General features: G+C 31.6%; 1 protein-coding gene across 3 annotated transcripts in view; it reads left to right on the forward strand.

Moving 5' to 3' along the window:
• The window catches only part of DACH2 (dachshund family transcription factor 2), a 548,049-nt gene that overhangs the window by 519,624 nt on the left and 4,180 nt on the right, over nt 1–24,245 (forward strand). Inside the window, exons 9-13 of one of the 3 annotated variants that reach the window (XM_081276418.1) lie at nt 7,041–7,219; nt 7,315–7,462; nt 12,160–12,306; nt 13,617–13,682; nt 23,758–23,804. In XM_081276418.1, coding sequence (XP_081132544.1) covers nt 7,041–7,219; nt 7,315–7,462; nt 12,160–12,306; nt 13,617–13,682; nt 23,758–23,762 — 545 coding nt within the window. In that variant the 3' untranslated portion in view covers nt 23,763–23,804. The remainder of the gene's footprint in view (nt 1–7,040; nt 7,220–7,314; nt 7,463–12,159; nt 12,307–13,616; nt 13,683–23,757; nt 23,805–24,245) is intronic. The other 2 variants (XM_081276416.1, XM_081276417.1) reach the window with 2 other exon arrangements.

Consider the following 24,245-nt stretch of genomic DNA (forward strand, 5'->3'; position numbering starts at 1 on the left):
TAAAGCTAGTTTTCAATATTGTAAAATTTTAATTTGTAAACTATTTCTAAATTTTAATATTTGTTGATTTTATTGGAAAGGCCGAGTAGACAAGTAATATTTTACTTCCATCTCTTCTTCCTTCCTCCCACCACATACAGGTAAAAATATTTTAAGATTACAAATTTAAGTAGAATCTTGTATTTTTTCAATAGAAATAGTGGAATAAATCTGATTATTAGAAGTCTTACATGGATTTGAGATTACCAGTCCACATATCCAAAATCATAGCAAGGGTTACACATAGATATAGTTTTCATTCAATATACTGAGGAAGGCAGCAGTGATAAAATAAAAACTAGGAAAGGGCCTCAGATCTTGAGAAGATTACATGTAGTATTATGAAATAAATAATAAAAATAAATAAGAAAATTATATGTATAATTTATATGATAGTAAATTTTGCAGGAAAAAAAAGAAAGCATGTTAAAGGAGGGTGGGAATAGGAGAGCAGATTGCAGTTCTTAATAGGAGGAACAGAAAAGGTTTCACTGTAGAGTGACAGTTAAGCAAAGAATGAAGGCTATGATCCTCACATTAAATGCACAAACATTCTAAAACTCACTTTTTAAAGCAATTAGTTCTCAATCATTGATTTGAACCTTATTTTCTTAGCAAGCTTATTAAACTCTAGAAGTTCAGAGGAGAAATGGAGATATATTTAAGTGTCCATTCATTGAGATTTTCCTTTATAAGTCTAGACCACCAGTTCTCAACCAGTATTGACATTTTGCCAGATAATTTTTTTGTTGTTGTTGGGGATGGGGACAGGGCTGTCCTAAATTGCAGGTTATTTTGCAGTATTCTTGGTCTCTCCCACTAGATGTCAGTAGTAGACTTTTTCCCACCACTCATACCAGATTTGACAAGCAAAACAAAAAAAAAAAAAAAAAAAAAAAGTCATTTCCACCTACTGCCAAATGTCCTCTGGGCAGCACAGTGACTCTTGGTTAGGAATAGTCCGTGGTTAAGAGTCATTAAAATTAGTCTATTGACCTAATTGAATGTAAAAACAGACTCGAATGATCTTTCAGAACATGGTGTTTCATAAGGTTAGTTAATAGATGCTTAGGTGGTCAAATACATTACTATGTTTCTGTCCTTCTCAATGACCACTTAACATTTATATTGCATTTACTTTGGGTCAGGCATTATTCTGTGAACTTTATTAGTCTTTACAACAATCCTAAGAGGTAATTTTGTTGTCATCTTTCTAAATTTACAGAAGAGGACACTGAGTCACAGAATAGTTAAGTTACTTTCCCAGGGGCTTGAAAATAATAAAGTTGAGATTCAAACACATAGTCGCTTATACTTTACAGAGTATTAAAGGACCAGTATCTGGCTCTGTATCGCTCTGCTCTCAGCTGCTTATTATAATATATAACATATGTTAATGTTTCCATTTTAATTATTTTTAATTTTTTTTAGTTGTAGTTGGACACAATGCCTTTATTCCATTTATTTATTTTTATGTGGTGCTGAGGATCGAACTCAGAGCCCAGCACATGCTAAGCGAGTGCTCTACCGCTGAGCCACAATCCCAGCCCATGAGCCACAATCCCAGCCCCCATTTTAATTTTTAACTGGCACATAATAACTGTGCATATTCGTGGGGTACAGTATGATCTTTTAGACACATGTATACACTGTGATATGACCAAATCAGATTAATTGGCATTTGCATTTTAAAGGCTATGAGATGTTCTGCTTTAAAAGTTTTAGCAAAAAAATATATATTATTGTGCTGTGTGAAGTTTTAATTTCAGATAACTGACAAATCACTTTTAGCATAAGGATGACCAATGGAGTACTTTTGGACATGCCTATATTAAAACATGATTTGCTATTTACCTGAAATTCAGATTTCACTAAGCTTCTTATAAAGTATCTGCAAACCTTGCATTAAGGAAAAATGTTTAGCACTATTTAGTCTAGATTTTTCAACATTAAACAAGGGATAATTTTTTCTAGTACACTTAATATCTTGTGGAAATTTTGAGAGAACACTTTTCAGCTCAGTGATAAGTAAGTTTGAATGTTTGCCACAGAAACGTGACTCCCCTCCTTCTTTGAAGTAGAGGCAGTTAACAATCTGTGCTTTGTGATTCATGCTTAATTGTCTGCTTCTGCAACTTACTTATTTTTTTCCAAAATAATTTATCAGTTCCTTAATGACTAGGTATCATACTTCCTGCAAGGCCTTCATTGGACATAATATTTGTTATTGGCATAATATTTTATCTGAGAGATGATTTAATTCCAATTCATAATTCATAGAGGAGCCTGTTATGCCAAATTGCTAATCTAAGGATCCAGAGCAAAAGAGGAACATAATTGGTTTTAGCAGTATTCTATCTTAGTTTCTCAGGTTGATAGCCTTTCATTCATTTTCTACTAGTTTTCTGTTTCCATTTATTTGCATTATTTTTATTTCGTATCCCCAAACAATTTTGGGATAAGGTTTTTTCTTTTCCACATTTGATGATTGTAGCACTTGAGGAGTCATTGTTCAGTTGAGTCTATGAAGGCTTCCCTATATTCATGCAGGTCACATCATTACACAGCAGTTGGTCATTTTGTTGTTGTTATTGTTCTTTAGTTTGGGAGAGGGAAGCAGGTGTCTTGCTTGTGCTGAATGTAATACTAATGACATTGACAAAAGAAAGTCCCTTGGGCCAGCTGTATTTAGGGGAAAGCTCTCAAATCAAATAATGGAATATATTTTACTTGTTAAAGAATAAAACTGATGACCTGGTAGGTAGCTGCATTTTTCCACTGCTCAGTGAGTCATCTGTGTTCAATTTCTATTCCTGAATCATAATCCTCAAAGCCCAGAGGAAAGTAAATACTTAGCTCTACAAAAAAAGTGGGAGAATAAGCACTGGCATCATATAAAATGTCTCCAGGAGCCTTGACTTTAATTTTCAAGGGGATTTTTCTACTTGGAGCATTTACCATATATTTACTTTATTCTACAATTAAAGTTCTTATTAACTTTTGCATCTATTCATCTGGACCCCAAGCAAGAAATTAAAATAAAGAGCTTATTGTTTATGTGGATCCCCAAGTGCTATTACAAAGTATGGCAGGTTTAACGAACAGGCTCAATAGAAGTGGTCTCCACATTACATCAATAATTGGAGAGGTTGCTCATGTCCTTGACCAGATTTCAGTTGTGTTAGGTTTATTTTTTTAAATTTAAACCACTGAGTTATATATACTGATAAAGGTGTGTGTGTGTGTGTGTGTGTGTGTGTGTGTGTGTGTGTATATATGTCAGTTTTTTTTAATCAAAACCCTTTCTCAGGATCGCAAAGAGCTGCTTTTATTAAACTGACAATCTATGTTTCAAGTATTTTCCCATTTTTAATTTTATTGCCAATTAGGATTTCTCAAGCTCACCTGATATATTTCTATGTAACATTGCATTTATTCCATCTCTGAACAAAATGTAAATACCATTCAGATGTGAAGATCTATTATAAGATTGAAATAAAATTTAAATGCATTTATCAGTCATTTTTGTAGCATGTGATTTAAATCAGAAAAAAATTCTGATGAATAGTTTCACAGTTTCTACTCATATACACTAAGACTAATATGCTTCTACTAGTTTTGGGTAATTACAGACCCTAACATGCAATGTGACCTTGGTCTGAAAAGCATGTTTGGTTAGCACAGAAACTTAATCATAAGAAGTCATAAGTAGAATCCTTCTTCTTTACTGCCCTTTTTCTAGGACTAGAAAATTTATTGCTTGTGGGACAGGTAGGATATGAACAATGGGCCAAATAGAGTCCAGGGTTATCTCATCTGTGTGAAAACTGCTGCTGAAAATCGATGTGACCTCTGCTACACTGTCATCCCAGTTCCCACCCTCTGTGTCCTATTTGTCTTTTGGTAGAAGCTTAGATCTGTGTGCTGTCTCTATGTGTCTCTCTTGGGCCAGATTATCAAAATGAATCATAGCCTGCATACCTCTTATATTTCTATTTATTTTCCTGGTGTTGACTAGGTCTGATGAAATATGATTCTTTTTGCATTTGATCCTCACTGCAGCAAGCAACACCTAATTCAGCTGTGTCTATCTCTTTAAAGAAGAGTAATACTATTTTGAAACTTCAATCTATGGTACAGCAACATTACAACCATGGACCATGCAACCTGTCTTCATAGTCAATAGTAATGTTCCTTTCAGCCAATTTAATGACATTTCTTTCAGCTTCAAACAGGAGACTTCTAGCAATTTTAACGTAGTTATAATTTTGTTTTGTGCATACTGAATGTAATGCTTTCATTTTCAGAGAGAGTGCCCCTCAGATTCTTACCACTGAAGTTATACATGTGTGTAGAGTGAAATATAACAAGAAATCCAGTACTTTTAAGATCTCTGTCTCTGATACAAAATATTTATTTAGGGGAAATATTATGTTGTATCTGAATCAACAGATAGTCAATATTCTAACTTTGGGGTGGTTCATTTTGTAAAAATAGAGCTTTCCTGCTATACAAATTCATACTTTAAGATTTATAATTATCAATTCAAAAGTGCAGTCTCTCTAGCCATTATTAGTATTGATAGATCAGTATTCAGTCATTCCATCTACTTTATGCACTTATGTGCAAAACACAACACCCAAATACAGACCTCAAACAGTACAAATAAAACATAATAGTGCTTGTCTTTTTGAGAAATGTATTTTTAAAATATTAGAGCTGTTAATTTTAGGATTTAGTTTTTTCTACATTTTTATGAGATAATATTTTTAAAGAAATCATGTAGTTGAATAAAGTCAAGGAATTTGTGATGCTGTGCTGATCTTTTCTGTTCTTTCTGGAAAACTCAATCTTTTCCAAACATACCAGTTATTTGAGAGACACAGAGAAAAGAGAGAGAGAGACAGAGACAGAGAGATATCCTATAAGATGCTTAAGTTTATTATAAATATTAATATGATTATTATAGGCATAAACCTATGAGGGAGTTGTAGAAAATCCATGCATTATGCATTGATGATCAAAATATAGTTTCTTTAGGTTTTCTAAAAGTTCCAGGGAAATATAGCTTTCAGTGCGGAAGAAAATTAATGTGAGAATCTATGCATTTTGCTGAATTTTTGAGACCAATAGATAATGTTAATTTTTGGTTTCAAATAATGTGAAACGGTTGCTTTTCTTAAATAATCATTTAGCATTTTTATCACTGTTGATTTTAGAAAAAGAAAATTAATAGTATTTTATTTATGGACAATGGTATCCCATTAAGTAATCTCACTGAAGTTTCCCGCAATTGTATGCCACAAATTCCCACACAAGAAATTCCATAGCAAAACACGATGACTGTGAAATCAATGGGTTTGAGAATCTGCTCACTACGTATGTAGGCTACTTGCAATTGAAAAATGAAGTCTAACTGTATGGCAAATCAATATTTGCATCCTCACAGGAACCACACCACTAGCTAGATTTCTTTTTGTTATTGTTGTTTCCATACCATCTGAAAAGTGGTTAGGACAACATTTAAGTCTAGTCTTTTTCCTAAGTGAGTCTCTTTAGAATATATTAAGTCACTGAAAATTGTTTCCATCCATAAAGAAGCCTATTTTTCAACATTCACTTATGCCCTGTTGCTGAAATTAGGAAATGGCAGTGAGGAGAGTAACTGAAGTTTAATGATTCACCTGATTGTACTGTTGAACTATAATTAGGAGTAACTGAGTTTGTTAGGTTTCATCCCAAGACTCTGTGTATCAGGTTTTCTTAATTAAAAAAAAATGTAGTTGTAGAAGGGCAGAATGCCTTTATATGTTTATTTTTATATGGTACTAAGGATCAAACCCAGTTTCTTGCACATACTAGGCAAGCACTCTGCCACTGAGCTACAGCCCCAGCCCAGTTTTTTTTTTTATTTTACATATGTCAAAAAAATGTCTCCATTTTCAGTTACAGAGGAATTTTAATATCTGGTTCGTATATCTCATATAAAATATTGTCAGCCAAAATTCAAATTGATAGCAGAGTAGTTACGTTTTTCAAAGTAAGAGATTCCCTTTCTAATTCAATATATCCAAAATAAATCTGAAACATCTTAATAGAGAATTATTCTGTTGATGTCTCTTTATCTGGTACTAAGAGACAATCTGATTAATGAGAATGTGGAAGAAAATAGTATAAAATCTAAAGGTGAGGGTTGATACAACTTGCATATCTCTGGCTTAATTGGTTTCTTTTTTTCATAAATAATACTTCCCAAGATTAAAAGTAAGCAATGGAATACTGTTTAGTAATAAAAAGGAAGAAACTTATGGAAATATGACACAATGTGAATAAACCTCAGAGACATGATATTAAGTGGAAGAATCCAGGCAAAAAAGCCACATATTGTGTCCAGAAAAGGTAAAACTTTAGAAAGAGAGTAGCATACTTGCTGCCAGAAGCTAGGTTGGGTAAGTATATTAACTATAAGTATGTATGAACAATCTTTTTGCAGGGGATTGAAACATTCTAAAACATTGGTTGTGAAAGAAAACTCCATACATTTACCAAAAATTAAGCATATACCTAAAATAGTTGAATTTAATGTCTTTAAATTACACTTCGGTGAAGCTGTTAAAAATAATGAAGACAGGTTGGTATAGAGGTAGATACATAGATTTGAAGAGAAAATAAATAAAGACAGCTTATAGATTCCTAGAAAGTGGTCTGATTATCTAGTTTATAGATATTCATAAACAGGTACAACAATTGTATTTATCTGAAAATCTTTTCAACAGATTTCATGTTTCTTTATCAATAAATATGGTTTCAATTTCATGGGTTCTGTATTGAATCACTTATCTTCAGAAAATAGAGGCAACTGCACAATAGGTATGATTTCTAATTATGAGTGTCCATCATTTAGTTTTTGGATCAGTATTTGTAGATGTCTGTTGGAGGTGATTTGGTGAAACATTTGACCTGTTAATTTGTGAACCTTCTGACATAATTTTTTTTTTCAGAAGAAGTACCTGTTCAAATTCCACTGATGAAGTCACCCTTGGACAAGCTTCAACTGGCTCCTGGGCAGGCCTTGCCCCCTGGATTCCCTGGACCATTCATTTTTGCTGATAGTCTATCCTCTGTGGAGACTCTGTTGACCAACATTCAGGTCAACAATATTTCTATAAACAAAATAAATGTAATACAAGACATTAGCACCTACACAAATTATTTTGTATTTGAGAAATTAAAACAGATAAGATGAACTGCATGTCATTTGCTGTACTTTGACAGGGTCTGTTGAAAGTGGCTTTGGATAATGCTCGCATCCAGGAGAAGCAGATTCAGCAAGAAAAGAAGGAACTGCGAATGGAGCTCTATAGAGAGAGAGAGATTAGAGAAAACCTTGAAAGACAACTTGCAGTTGAGCTTCAAAGCAGAAGTAAGTTTAACATGTTCAGTTACAGAGTAAATATTATGTTGGAGGTATTTTTAATAATAATTAGAAATATTACCAAAGATAACTTAATACTGCTGAAAATAAATAAGATACAAAGCAAAAACTGTATGCAAACCACAACGAAAGAAATGTATAGTCCATCTCTTTATACTAAAAAAATAATGAACTAGATCTGTATTCTGGGCTAGTTCCAGATTTAGAAAAATGAATACCTATAATTCTCTTGCAATGTCAGAAAATGCATATAGATAAACTTATAATTCCTTACATATGTAATGCTTATTCTTGCTAGGCACAGTGCTACATTCTGGAATGAAAAAGTGAATGGACTCAGTCCATGTCCTTGAGGTATTTACATTTTAGAGAACTAGCACAAGCAGTTGAAGTTAAAAAAAAGTGGCAAAAGTAAACATGCACAGTCTTCATGGTTATATATAGAGGGTTTGTTTGCTCGGCTTGCTGGAGTGGTGAGGAGATATAAGGAGTATTTTCTGATGCTGACACCTGAATCTGAGTCCTAAAGGATCAGCAGGGGGAAAAAAAGAATGTGCAAGGAACCAAGTGGGGCATTCTAGGCAGGGAGATCAGCATAGGCATGGAGAAAAGAAACTTCATCCATGGGTGACTATAAACAGTTCATTATTGGGGCTGGGGATGTGGCTCAAGTGGTAGCGTGCTTGCCTGGCATGCCTGTGGCCCGGGTTCAATCCTCAGCACCACATACAAACAAAGATGTGTGTCCACTGAAAACTAATAAATAAATATTAAAATTCTCTCTCTCTCAAAAAAAACCAGTTTATTATTAGAGTGGCTTTGAGTTTTCTGACGTGAATGGTAGGAAATGATGCACATAAATAGGTGTAGAATTTAAATTATGAAGAATATTTTTAACTTTGTAAAAGATTAGCTTTGATTTTATCCTATGGGTGATTGGAAGTATTAGTATATAAGCAAGTGAATCATTGGATCTGAATTCATTTGGATAAATTACTCTGATCATGGGGATAAATTAGGGGAGAATTAATGTAAGACTAGTGGTAAGACTAGGAGCAGAAGATTCAGAATTTCACTTTCATAATTTCCGCATCTTCCATACATTTTCCATAAAATATTAAACAGCATAAAAAGTAAAAGTTATGAATTACAGCTTCTTTCTCTCCCCTGCTTATTCTTCTATTGAAGGATCACAAAATCTAAAATAAGTAAAAGGTTGAAAAGTGTGAAGGAGAGGCAAAGAAAGAAAATAGACCAAATGGATAACTCTAGTCAAAGAAGGATGATTACACTTGAGTAAACTTGACTGACTTTACACTACCTCAAAGTAACAAATTATTGTTTCAAGAGCTTGAAAACATACTCTGTATTTTCTTTAGGTCCTAGGAATCATTGGTTCAATATAAAATGGAATTTCAAACACTGCATTTAAAAAAATGAAACCTGTTTTCCTTAACCTAACAAATTCATTAAATACAACAAAGCAAAGACTTTATTGTCTTTTTTAAAGTTTGGTGAAATTAGTTTATCTCTGATAGTATGTGAAATAGTGTGCAATGATTAATAATCACAATAACTCACATTTATTTACTAAGGAAATTTTTATTCTAAAACAAAAAAACATATGCTAAATACAATAAGCTTCTTAAATTGACTCATGAAAATCTAGTACATATAGTAAAATTAACTTCTAATTTTTAGGGAATATACTCAATGTCTGTTTACTAACATTTCATGAACATTTTAGTTCTACATTTATAATATTATCTATTATCCTATAAAAAGTTGTAGACCTGGTAGGCATAATTGGTTATCAAATTTGCCTTGAAGTACTTGTATTTAACAAATGTAGCATTTGTTATAATATGATAAGGCTAATACTACTATAATTACTATCATCACTAAAATTACTACCATTTAGTATTTAGTCACTATTATAACCACTACTATTACCATCAGTACTGTTGCTACTACTAGCTAATAATACTTACTGTCTACCATGTGCTGAGCACTGTTTTTAGAACTTGTAATTAATTACTAATACAACTAAGAAAATTACTATTTATCCTCATCAAATTTGAAACACTATCTACTTCATTTCTACGAATCTCAGCAACCTCATCTATTATAATAACTTAACTAGATAATCATTTAAATTTCTTTTTGCTTACTTGAATATCTCATATCCAGTATACCAAAATTTTAAATGTCTTTTTAATTTTTTTATTTACACATAATACTAGGATTCATTTTGGCATAATTACAAAGCATGGAATATAATTTGCTCTAATTCAGTTCCCAGTATTTCCCCTTTCCCTCACCTCCTCCCTCCCCCTGTTCCCTTCCCTCTACTCTACTGATCTTTCTGCTATTTACTTATAGATTGAGATTGGCCTGTATCCAATCAATTATCTGCCTTGGTCCACTAACCAACTCTGTTGTCCCTAGGCTTTGAAAAACCAACTTATGTGACACACAGGTTTTGTCAACTAAGTTCAGAGTGGTAGAAACATAATACCATATTTTCATTCCTTTTTAATATGTATTTTTTAGTTATAGTTGGACACAATACCTTTATTTTATTCATTTATTTTTATGTGGTGCTGAGGATCAATCCCAGGGCCTCACATGTGCTAGGCGAATGCTCTACCACTGAGCCGCAACCCCAGCCCCATATTTTCATTCTTATGGCTAAGTAATACTCCATTGTGAGTATATCAAAATTATAAACTAAGTTCACCTGATGGAATGGATAGGGCAGAAGGTTGATATTATGGTTATAATGCCACATATCTCCAATAATATAATAAAACAATATTAATATATAACCTACATATATAAAAATATGTAATATCATATAAATATAGAAAAAGAATTCTTGTAACTTTTTTCCCATAAAAGAAAAAAATGCTCCACACTAAAACCAAAAATTCTACCCAATTGTTTTTTGCTGGTAGCTATTCTACTTGAATTAAACATACATATCCATATGCAATAATATACCATGATATTATTTGCAGAATAAATATTTAAAATAATAGAATGATAAAACAACAGGAAACTTTGGGGTCATTTGCCTTGGTCCACTAACCAACTCTGTTGTCCCTAGGCTTTGAAAAACCAACTTATGTGATACACAGGTTTTGACAATTACCAGTTATATCATTTTAGGTAAATCTTTGACCTCTCAAAGACTCAGTGGCCTTCTATAAATGGAAATGGTAGTGTTTTTTCTTACAGTGTTAATTAAGACCTTAATGTGTTACATTCTCAGCAAAATGATAAGTACATAGTTGGTTCTGAATAAATTATAGTTATTGTTGTTTATTTTAATAGTTTTAATGTAATCTGTTTGGCATTGTTTGCAGTATGTGAAATCACAAATTTCAACTGAATCAACATATAGAATATTTTTGCCTCATTAATTTTATTTGAAACACAATTTTGTTTTGACAAAGACATTAAGTTACACATTAATTTCAATAAATCTAGGTTTCTAATTTAAATAATTTGTTTATTTCTATTTTTAAATGATATTTGAATATAATTATGATACTAATATATTTTTATGTTCATTCCTATTTAGCAGCATTTCATCAAAATAATAAAAATCATACTTTCTCATTGTTTTTGTCTGAAGAATTCCAGTTTTTTTCCCTTAGATTTTTGAGATTTTGCATTTGCACAGCAGTTTAATTATTTAACTGACTCTCTTCAAGTTGTTCAAGGTAGTTTATATGAAAATATATTTAACCATGAGATGAACATATTTGAAACAATTAGTAACATATTCAGTTCAGTTTGAAGATTTTAATTATATATGAGTACATTGAACATTTTTAAACATCAGATAATTTATTAGTTTTCTCAATGTACTTTTGAGTGTTATTTTATTGCAATAACAGCAATGAATTAATTTTTAAAAACTAATTTAGGAAAAGTATTACTCTGCTTACAACCCTGCTATGAACCAATTTATTGCTGAAACTTAATAATTCCATTTAAGGTGCTATCCTAGATTTAGGCTTTCAGAGTTTAAATATAACTGCATGAGGGACACTGAAGTTTTTACTTGAGAGATAAAACTCTGAGAATTGAGGTATACCTCTTCCTTAGCTCTATTTTACCTTCCTGCTTACCAAATGAACATTACTGTAGTTGCACTTTTGCAACTTGCTTATATAATCATGGCTGAAAATTATTCTCCGTGTGTGTGTGTGTGTGTGTGTGTGTGTGTGTGTGTATTTGTATGGGGAGAGAAAGACTGATGATATGTGCATTATTTAAACAAATACATTAAATACATTTTTTGCTTTTATAATTGGTCCCATTCCACTGAAATGGATATTGCCACTTTTAGTTTTAAAGACCATAGTATTCAACCTAATAGATATTTGCGGGGGGGGGTTATTTTTTGCATTTTGAAATATTAATAGCAACAACTTGATGAGTAATAGCAGTATATTTCTTTAGAAAATTAGACAAATATTGACTGTTATTATTAAATGTATGTAGTGAGTCAAAGTAGAAAACAATTCTCCAACCCAACTGTCACCACCATAAAAAATGCATATGCATTATAGAGCATACATGTGATCATGTTTCATCCAATACATCTACATTTATAATTCATCAAAACCTATTTCATTGACCAAGATTTTGCAAAATACTTTTCCACATTCCAGCTACCATGCAAAAGCGCCTGAAGAAGGAGAAAAAAGCCAAAAGAAAACTGCAGGAAGCCTTGGAATTTGAATCAAAGCGCAGGGAACAAGTGGAGCAGGCGCTTAAGCAAGCCACAACTAGTGACAGTGGCCTGAGGATGTTGAAAGGTAAAGTTTAATTTGGACTTAAGGCAAACAAAATAAATCTTAATTTAAAGAAGAAAGAAATGAAGGGAAGGAAGGAAGGAAGGAAGGAAGGAAGGAAGGAAGGAAGGAAGGAAGGAAGGAAGGAAGGAAGGAAGGAAAGAAGGAAGGAAGGAAAATGTATGTCCAGGAAAAATTAAAATATCAATTTGAGGCCAAATTGTTAGGTTGTGAATAAAACCAGTCAAAATAAGCCCTATTCTTGGAGATAAAAAAAAAGAAAATTCTGCTGACTTTTGCAGTAGAAGCAGTAAAACTGATATCCTTCCTACACTGAAATGTAAGTGTTTCAGGTCCATTGATGTTAGATATGCTGATGTTTGGTGAACTTAATTTTGATCAGCTATATAGGATGTTGGTTTCTTTCTTTTTTTTATTGGATGTTCACAACATTACAAAGCTCTTGACAAATCATATTTCATACATTAGAATCAAGTGGGTTATGAACTCCCATTTTTACCCCAAATACGGATTGCAGAATCACATCGGTCTTTGATGCACACTACATTAGTGTTGAGGCATTTAAGGTTTATCTGTGGGAAAACGTGCTTAAATCATGAAATATCTTAATTCCACTTTTCTGATTTCATTTTATCTGAAACAGCATAACATTGGTACATTACACTCAGACATAGTATGAAGTAAATGTTCAAGTAAATATATGTACACACACATACATTCATACATTCATACACACACACACACACACACACACACAGGGAGCACTTTTACATCCTAATTACTTGCTTTTATAGCTCATCTGAAGAACACAGTAGTAAAATATTTGCTTCTAGAGCTAGTACTACAGAAATACCATAAACCATAATGCATATTTTGGTCTTCATTTGCACTTAGCATAGAGAGATTATCACCATCTATCATATATTACAAATAGAAAATAAAGCATAAGGAATGAACCTTTCCATATAGGCAACTATATTCATCATCTTTTCATTGTTCTGTAATCAGGGCATATTAACCTGATAGTTATTGATGATTTTTATAAACAAATGATTTTCTTAAAATATATCTTTAGGGAATGAAATGAATGATTTATTGTATACCTAGAAATCTATATTCTATTGTGAAATACTGCTATAATTTATAATTCTTTCTACTACCATGGAAACATATAAAAACAAACAAAAACATGCAAATAAACAAAAAACAATGCCCAAGATTTTGCATTATCTATAGGAACAAACTGCAATTTTCCATTTAACTGGAATCATAAAACAGAATTGTACCTTAATGTTGAATGTCAATTATTTCAGATACTGGAATTCCAGATATTGAAATAGAAAAAAATGGGACTCCTCATGATAGTGCTGCTATGCAAGGTATGGTAAACAGTGTCCTTCTTGCTACAACTGCTTAATATGTGACCCCTGGGCATATGGTGGGAATGAGCTTCTGTGTTAATACTTTTCATATAAGTAAAATAAATGTTTAACTCTTTTACTCAATGACATAGGCAGCAACTTAAATTTATTTTTTTAGTAAAACAAGTTTAATATGACTGTGAAAACCCAATAACAGTACAGATACTTAGGGACTAGTAACTTTATGTATACAATGTGAGAAAATTTTGTGTACATTTAGCTGTTAAAAGGATGTGCATTTATGTATTACCATATTCTAAAAATGTATAAATGTGAATATAATTTACCTTTCATAAGTGTACAATACATGTATTTTTAACTTCACTACTTTGCTTTTTGTAAATGCCACAAATACAATAACCATAACCTATTGATATGTTAAAAGTGTTCCAGACAACATTTTTGTCAACCTTTAAATTTTGATGGTAATTTTACAAACCACCTAAATATGGAAATAGCTGCACGACTTGTAATTCATGATTTATATGATACTCATAAATACATAGGTCCTTTAAAATATTTAAAGATATTTACTAGGTAGAAAACAAATAAAACACATCAATACAGCATCTCGACAGAGTGCAAAAGAATCTAAAATAGGAATTTAATTTAACTACTGGAAATTTTCCAATGTAAACTAATACAGTTTTCTAGTTCTTTAATTTTATGTAGATTACACTTATGTTCACGTGTATTGTTTAAAAAGGCTTACATTAATAAATAAAGACATTTCTGTCAGAAAATTATTTCCTAACTGAAAATTAAAGACAACCATGAGGGCTGGGGTTATGGCTCAGTGGTAGACCACTTGCCTAGGATGGGTGAGGCCCTGGGTTTGATCCTCAGCACCACATCAAAAACAAAAATAAAAACAAAAAACAAAGAACAACAAACAAATAAATAAAGGTTAAATTATTTTTTAAAAAAGATAGCCATGAATATTTTGCTTGCTGGAGGTTTAACAAATTGGTTCTTTGCTACCATATAGACTGGATCAATGTGAAGGACAGAACTGGTTATGACCAAGAGATTCATTTGGGTGTATCCGAAGATCACCATTTAATGTGGCAGCTTCAGGAAACTTAAAATTTGTATTTATGTAATTTTTTAAATCATGATCGCTCATGGATCTTTTATAATGCCTGATTCTGCTGCAGCTGGATAGAACTAACTAACTAACACATTTACTGTTAGATGTGACAGTGTGCATGCTTGGTTCATTCACTGAAACTTTTGCTTTTTCTTAGCTTTTTTTATGCTTGCCTGCTTTTTACCCAAAATTTAAAGGCTGTGTCTTTGTAAGAAAAGCCATTTGAATTGCATGAATGTTTGTCCACTAAATATACCATAACTAAATTTATGAAGACACTCCTGCTAGTTGGGGGCCTGGTGTATGAGGTTGCAATCACATACTAGGGCCATGGTAGGGATGAATAGCCTGTAACATTTATTTGATTCATTCTGAATCAGTGACATACAAATATAGACACAGTCTTTAAGGAGCATAGAGCTTGGTTTTGCCCCTAATTTGAAAAGTATGTTAGGTCAGTTTGGAGCTGGAAGAAACAAACCAAACATGTTACTAATAGTTTTTTTTTTCTTTATTATGTTTTAAGCCTATACCATTATCCAATTACTTGCTATTTTACTTTTAATTCATATGCTGCCTTTAGCGCATAGTAATAACATTTTCCCAATTCTGAGATAAATAGAAGCCTCTGAATTGTCCTGAAGTTTCTACATTTTCATGCAATAGGCAACAGATATCTTATTTGTGGGTTGTCAATTTGGTGATATATGCAAAAGTATATTCACTGTCTCCATTTGGGTCCAAATTTTTAAATTTTTTAAAGTCTGTAAAGAATGGCTTTTTTGAGCTGGGGTTGTGGCTCAGTGGCATAGCGCTTTCCCAGTACATGTGAGGCACTGGGTTCGATCCTCAGCACCACATTAAAAAAATAAAGATATTGTGTCCACATAGAACTCAAAAATTTAAAAATAATGGCTTTTTCACATGAGTATTTAAAATTAGTTGTCACTAAGCATAAGTTCTACTGTGTTTTTTTCTGGCTAATATAATATAATTAGATATATATTTAAATGGATTTAGATGGAAATTATTTTAAAGCAAAGGGGTTGACTTTTATTATTTATTTGTGTTTAACATTTTCCATATATGATAAAACATGTGGGTTATGATAAAATACGTGGGTTAACAATTATTTATTGGAGATCTGCCTTTTAGATGGCATCAAATGATATTCAGGATAAATGTGATAAAAATGGAAAAGCATGCACTCTCCCTTGTCTTAGCACAGAATTTAAACTACATGCTAAAACTCTCATCATTTTCAGCAAAAGTAGAGTAAATATCTTATGTTAAAATTACATTAGACTACAATCTTAATATCAAAGAAGTTATTTTTAGCAAAAATGGTTTGTTTTTTTAGCCAGGGTAATAGATGGCTAAAAATATTGCCAGAACTAATCTTAAATAAAGTTTACCAAATGAATTAGTTCAAATAATTACCTAAAAAATCCTGATTTTTTTTATTATTTGAGATGATTAGAATTGAAAGATGCCTTTTATATTTGTCTGTGATCTTCAAAAATATATAATGCTTGAAAAACATAAAATACAACTTTAGTCATTGTTTTTCCATTCTTGCTAATAATTTTGTTTTCTGTGTGTTATGGTTTTTTTGTGACGTATGTTGATACTGTTTTCATATTTTCTACCTCCCTCCATTACTCACTTTTTTTTGTAACTTGGAAGATTATTTCCTACCATTGTTTGTGAGCATCATTCTTACAGAATTGCAATAAATGCCATTTCCAATACTCATCTCCATCACAGCAACCAGTTTCAGTATCATTGAAATTCTCTTTTCTTATTGTCAATAATTTTTCTGGATATCTACCCTTAACCTGGAATTCTGCCTTTAAAATCCAATTAGTTCTACTGTGTTACCTCCTTAAGAGAATATGGGGGAGGGGCTTGAAAAAATGTTGCATGATCTTTCTTAGAAAAAATGAAGTCATATCCATCTTTATCATAATTCCCATATATGGCACAAACTACTCATGAACTTTTATGTTTAACAAATTTCACCAGCTTAATTATATAACTTCCTACATGCTTTGAATGTTAGCAGACTAGATATCATACATAGACCACCTTCCAATAAAAGAATATCTGTACTACTTAGATTTTAGTAGTCTACTTTCTCAACTCTTCCTGAATGTTTAAGGTAGTCTACCAATGAATACATACTCACTTTTATAGGTATGGGCACTATCTCTGGAGGTGAAGTTTTCAGTGGAACAGGTACACTGCTATGGTTCCATTCAGATCCCTACAATTCAACTGGGAATCTGAACGACAGCACATCAACCATCTTATCAACCAACACCCCCTTCACATAAAATAAACATACCAGGTGTCATTAAGTGCACCTTCAGATCAATGATTTTTGCAAATGACATTCAAGTGCCATTTGTGTAGTGCATTTCTGCTGATAAAAGCAAATTAAATTAGCACAACTACAAGTGAGCTGATGAAAACCAAAACCAAACAGCAGTACCATTAGCTAACAAAGTAATATTTTCTCTTTACTGCATTCTGCCATTTAGTTATTATCCTATTGGAAATCTAATTATAATCCTTTTACTCCCTAGTCAAACTTCACAGTTTTTGCAAGCTTAGCACTGACAAGTGATTTCATTATATTTAATTGCCCGCGCCCAGATTGACTTAACTTTACTTGGAGACCTAAAAGCCCTCTCAGTTTCTCAGATTCCCTGTTTGCACATTACTGCAACGGCTCCTTTAATTAATTAGCATGAACAGCAGTAACATGAACTGCTGAACAGAAAATAACATCATTTTATGATCGCAGAGAGACTTCTCCTTTTGCATGTTTATACCTTACTTAACTTTTGTATGACTATATTTCATTGTTGGGAGCTATGGGTACAGTTGACAATGCATGTTTCTTAAATTCTTAAAAATTGGCATCATCATCTTAATAATAATAGATAAAACAAACAGAATGTGAAGCTCCTAAAATTTTGGAAAATAGAAAATAGCATTCATGAACTGACATTCTAGTCATAGAATAAAAGAATAAAAAAGTTCAGGTGATATAGCATCATAAAGAACAAGGGTGTAGTGACACACTGTTCCTGGTTTTGCCACTGCATTTGTTTGGGTAAAAAGAAAACAAATAAAAATCTAATAATTTAGTTTTTGTAATTGGAAAGGCATATAATGTATAATGTATAATGTCTTGCCTTTTACATTTGCCTTTTGGCTACCTATATGACATAGATACAAGATGATTTAACAGTGAAATATATTTTCTTCTGGTATTTTTCCTATAAATACAGTAGAATATTAAATACTCTTTATTTTATTTTGCTACTAACACATTAGAAGTAAACTCATTGAACTTTATTTTCCTTATGAAACATTTTTGCTCACTAAAAAATTTAGAAACTTATCCTTAGTATAGAATGTCCATTTAGTAATACAAAACTCATGATTTCCTTTATACAGTATCTGGCAAAGATGCTAATGAAGAATTAAAAGCAAAATGATTGATTCCATTTTACTTCAAAGGTACCAGAAACAATTTTAATTTCTAAGTATTTATAAAAGACATACTAAAAACATAATTTAATAAAAATATAGGTATTTAAATACATATTTTAAGATGAAATGCACATAAATATGTATAATCTTATTCATTATCTCAAAATCATTTTGAGGGCTGAGGTTGTAGCTCAGCGGCAGAGCAATTGCCTAGCACCTGAGAGGCACTGGGTTCCATCCTAAGCACCACACATAAATAAATAAATAAATAAATAAATAAATAAAGCTATTAAAAATAAATTTGAACAGTGCTTATCTTTTTGTGACCCCTGCGAATTCTATTGTATCTTTTCTATTTGCTGCACATTTGCTAACACACAACAATATTCTTCCAGAGAGTTTAAGATGCCATGACAATATTTACTAAAAGCTACTACCCTTGCAATAGGATTGGGGTTATAAAAGTTGGAAGAATAGCAAGGAAAATGATGATAGTATGAAAGGAAATAGGAAAAGATAAATCCTGTATAATGTCTTGCCTTGTATGTGATATGATAAGAAAAATGAAGAGTAGATGGAACTTCTCTAATAGGCTTTTCTTTTAACTTCCATCACAGTGTACTATCTTTCTTTAGAGGTTCCATGGACTACTTCTTACTCTAACCTCATCAATCATTAATTTTCTTCCCCTGATATCTTGTGCTGTGTTTTAAGATATATACAGGTACTCTAATATTTCCATTTTAAAGTGTAAATGTTCTTTTGTAAAGAAGAGATATACAAGTCAGAGACCAAATGGATAGTAGGAAGCAGGACTCCTTAAAGATTCTCTCTTAAATGATTTATTTGAAAGTCTTTTACTATCCAAAGAAACTTTACTGCAACTGTTTTCATGGAAGTAGAAAAGGCTCTAGCACACAACCCACAGAGAAGATCTCAGCTTCTCAGCTTCTTTCTCAAAAGCAGATTTTTCCCCTATAAGGTTCATTAGACAATGCATATCTTTTTATTTTCATTCTCAGAAAGAAGGTGTCTCTTTATTTTCTTCATCGTCCATAGAATTTTTATCTTGATTGGTCACATTTCTCACATCAAATCATAACTCTCTGTTGTGAAATATCTCATTAGAGCACATATTATGTGTTTAGCTTTTTTCTTAAGAAGATGTGAAGAGCTTGCATTACTTAATCATTTAGAGCCTGGTTGTCATGGAGTGGCTTGTACCACTTACTCACATAGTTAACTGAATTATTTATACTGATTAAAGGCTGTCACTAATTTTGATGATTGTATAAAATCTGATCTATAGATGAAGACTTAGAGTTCACTTACATAACAGAGGAAATTTTAGTGATAGCAAAATAAATAGAATTTGAAGCCAGGATAGGTTGGTTGTTCTGGTACCCAGCATTTTAACCTCCAAGAATAATTTGTTAATTAACAGATCTGTTTTACTATAGTCTAGGAAAGATTGTTTAACTTAACTATGATATCTGTTTGACCAGTTTCTTTATGTTCCATCTTTATACATACAGAATACAATTTTTAAGCTTGGGATTTGTACTACTCTAACTTCAATCTGTAAATATCTCAGGAAATGCATAAGAAAAAGTATTTGATTAAAGGGGTTTTTGTCACATTTGTGTTTTAATTAATACAACATACAACATTTTTGTAGCAGTATGTAATCATATACTGGCATCCTTATACAACCTATAAAAATTAGAATTATTATATTGCTTCCTCATGAATATGTGCTGATCTTGTGTGAAGTTGCTCATCAGTCTTAGAATGAGGAATTCATAGCCTAATATTGGGAGAGTAGAGAAAAAGAATGGCAATTCCTGATGTATGTACAGTATGATTAACTTTCTACCATTCTTAAAAAAAATGTCCTCTAGTAGTATTAAGCCTATATGGTAATTTTGAATGGTATGATTAATCCTAGTAATGTAAGTATGAAAATGCTTCAAGATAAGTTTATTTGCTTGCTGTTCATAGTGGAAACTAAGAAACAGGAATCTTAACTCACTCATTGCTCTCACTACATATCACTATCAAATCATGTATCTATAAAAGTTTTTCATATTTAAATAGCCAAGAAATTTATCAAGACCAAATATTATACCCTACAGAACAGTGCACAAGAGGAGAACTTCTCCCAATGTTAGTCAAAACACTGTAAAACCAACTATAATTTAGTAATCATTTCTGCCTTAAAATTTGTAGAGATTGGGATAGTGTTTACAAAAATTAGACAAATATTATACATCTCTCCTTTCTATGTAAAACTGCACAAGCAAATGAAATAGTAATAAAAATATTTCTTATTTGTGCTCAAGCTCCATCACACTGACAGGATTCAACTTGGACAGATCTTTAGTTATCTAATTTTAGTCTGAGATTTTCTTGTTATGGGGCATTTGTGTAAAGATTTATTTGCTCTGGGGAGCATCTTTCTCATTTCATATGACATTCACCTTTGGAAATTAAAGTGTATTTAAAGAAAATTCATTGGGATTTCATACAAAACCTTCTTGATCTCTCCAAGTCTATGTTTTACTTTTTCAATGCTTAAAAACTAATATTGGTTATAATCTGCATTTTAATCTGGAATCTACTTTTTGTCAATAATGTAAATGATCATGAAGGCAACATTTTTCCTAATTCCTTAGCTAGCTTTCAAGAAAGCATCATTTTTTTCATAAACATTTCTTCCCTATTTCTATTCTCCCACAAATGTTTAAGTGCTCTTGTTTTCTTTAAAAAAATGAATAAATGCAAGGTGATCATAGAATCTGTGAGTGACTGGGTAAAAACCAGCAACAGAGAGCTAATAAATATTGAAAATGTACAATCTCCTGGTAACTGCATTTCTACCTTCTATAGGAAATGTTGGATATTGTCATTTAAAACATTGTACAAGTTATAGAATATTTAATGTTTTTTTTGTTGGTCTCATTTTCTTCCATACTTTGTTTCCTTTGAAATCAGATTTTATGCTGCTTTCCTATGAGTTTAGCACACAAAAAGAGTTAAACATTATTATGAAAAGAACTTAATTATGTGTTTATATGTTACATTAAATATTTTCAGTATGCATCCTATACAAAATTCCAAATAATTTGACCCTTACAAAACATTTTTATAACTTATATATTTATGAAAAGTGGGATATAGGTAGAAACTTAGATTCTTTAGGGGAAAAGCATAAAAACATAAATAGCACTTTTCAGTAGAACATAATCTATGTGAAAATCGTGAAATAAAATTGCATTCCACATGTGACAAATGTATTTAGAGCATCTCTTGATAGAGTCAGCATTTCATAAATAGTAGCTTTCACATATTCTTCTTTCCCTTTCTTCTTCTTTCATGCTAGAAAATAGAATTCCAATATTTGTAAAGCTTTTAATATGAGCTCAAAGTTATACTTCTCTGTACTGTACACATCTTTTTATTGTTATTTTAAGTCAATTATATGGGAGGCAAAAATAAGTTGCAGAAAGAGCACTTGTCTAATAACCAGGATTTCTCCATTTCTAACTGGCTAACTCAATTTTCTATCCTTGAGAAATCATTCAACCTTTCCCTGTTTTAATTTAGTAAGATAGTTAACATAATACTTGACTAATCTTTTTTAATTTATTTTTATTTATAAGTTAGATACAAACTCTGACAAGTATGCCAAGTAGAAACTATCATTATTATTATGCCCTACAAAGTGTACATGAAATTGGTATTTGTGAGTGCAAATGTAGATGTTAGCAGGGATACAATATTTCACATACAATTGATGTGTAAAACTTTCAAACTTATGCTCTTCACTAAATGGCTGTGGTGAATATATTGCTATATTTTATCCCCATGTGTCAACAGAAGGGTATTCATGCTACCATTTTAGGGTGAGTTTTAGAAGAACTGGAGATTCAATAAATGGGGAAAGGGCAAATTAAATAATTAATTCTAAAAATGTGCAAGAGAGTTTGAAACTCCATTATCATGCTACCTGCATTTTATTTAAAAAACTATAAAAAGAAAAATGACCCATGCTGGCCTTGATTTTGATTAAATTATAAATATAATTACTTTTTAGGAATAACCAAGGTCAAGTGGTTTTTATTTAAAGAAACCTCTGTTTTTCAAATAGAGATTTCAAAACCTCTTTATTCTAAAAATAAAAACCTGACTCTTCTGAAAATAATGGCTCAAAATAATTTTATTCATTAGACAAAGATGAATGAAATGCCATACAATTTTATTATTTGCATGCAATGGTCTATTTTTCATTCTCTCAGATAAGTACCTCCATATTTGAACTAATTCACTAATAACTAACTGGACCCCAAACTAACCTCACTACTATTGTATATTTAATTTTATAATGACACACACTGAACATGTTTCCACAACTGAAATAGAGTTCATACAATTAATTGTATATTTAATTTGGATTGCACCTAAGACTAAAGCATGCTGATTTAATAAGCACATTGTTTTATCTCTCTCTTGTTCAGGTTAGAAAAACATGACCTTTCAATGGTGATGTTACTTTGTGCCAAATAATGTGTGCCTATTTGAAAATTAGGAACACCTCATTAATTAAACAACTTAAAGAAACTGTGAAACTTACTTATTAGAACTCATTTAAAATATTGCCATTAGTTCAACAGTAAGTTAGAGCTACCCAAAAAGAAAGATTTTAAAACCTAAAGTATGCCAGTAATTAAGTGAGCAAATAGTGAGGAAACACTTGGAATGAAATATGTGTTCTGGCTAGAACAAATCATGAATGCATTTTGCTCCAGATAGAAACCTCCCAAAACATAGAGAATATGGTATGTTATTTAAAAAATTAAAAAGTCAGCAGTTACTTTCAAATAACATCCTGTCAAGGAAGGAAATCTCATCTTGAGAGAAAATTGCAATCCTTAACAAAGATACTAACTCACAGAAAATGGTGTGGATCTTTACTCATTCTTTAGACTGTGGAGGAAAAAAAAGAAAACCTCCTAAATTCCTTGCTTATTAAGCTAGTCATGCATTTCATTGCAGGTTGTAAAGCAGTAGAACATGCACAAGGGGCTCATAAGCATATTTTAGAGTTAGGGAATATCATTTACACCATTTTATATTGTCAATATTACCCCTAGAGAATAAAATTAAGTTTGAAACTACTGTAAATCTACAGTTTTGCTCACCTTTGTATAATTTTATTTTTAATAGAATGAGACGCACATAAATGAATATGTGATTAAGGGATAAACCTAATAAAATAATACATTTACAACACACTAGTTTATTCAAATCTTGAACATATATAGTAGAACAAAATACTTTTATTGAGTTTGTGTTTTTCAGTGACATGCATTGAGTAGATTTTGGATTTTCTTTGTTGGAATGAAATTTTGACCAGGTCTTATTGTTTTTTCTGTGCAGCCTGAACACTGATGCCGGAACTCCAACTGATCATAGGCACGAATAGGGTGCTGTAGCAGTTACCAGCTTATCTAGTGTTGTAATTCTTTAGATTTCATACTCAAATTCTTAAAATATGGAACCTTCAATTACTATTTGTTCATTACTGATAAATAGAATCTTGCACTTACAGGAACAATGTGCTAGAGAATGGGTTTCATACGTTTTTAGGGGATAATCATAATGATGAGTGAGTGAATATGATACTTTATACTTCTTTAATCCCTTTTTTTCAAGGAGTTCATAGTGCTTCACAAACATTATCATATTAATTCACACAGCATCCTAGTGGGGTAAGTAGGTGGAAAACATTTTAATACACAGAAAATGTTATTTCTAGATGGTATGAGATAAAATGTAGACATTCCTGCTTTAAGTTGTGGTTACTATGAAATAGATTTATTTGTCAGACCTGGTAATTAACAGAAAGTATATCAGGAGGTAATTCA

Source organism: Spermophilus citellus, assembly GCF_964194105.1.
Source record: "Spermophilus citellus genome assembly, chromosome: X".
Classification (NCBI taxonomy): Eukaryota; Metazoa; Chordata; class Mammalia; order Rodentia; family Sciuridae; genus Spermophilus; species Spermophilus citellus.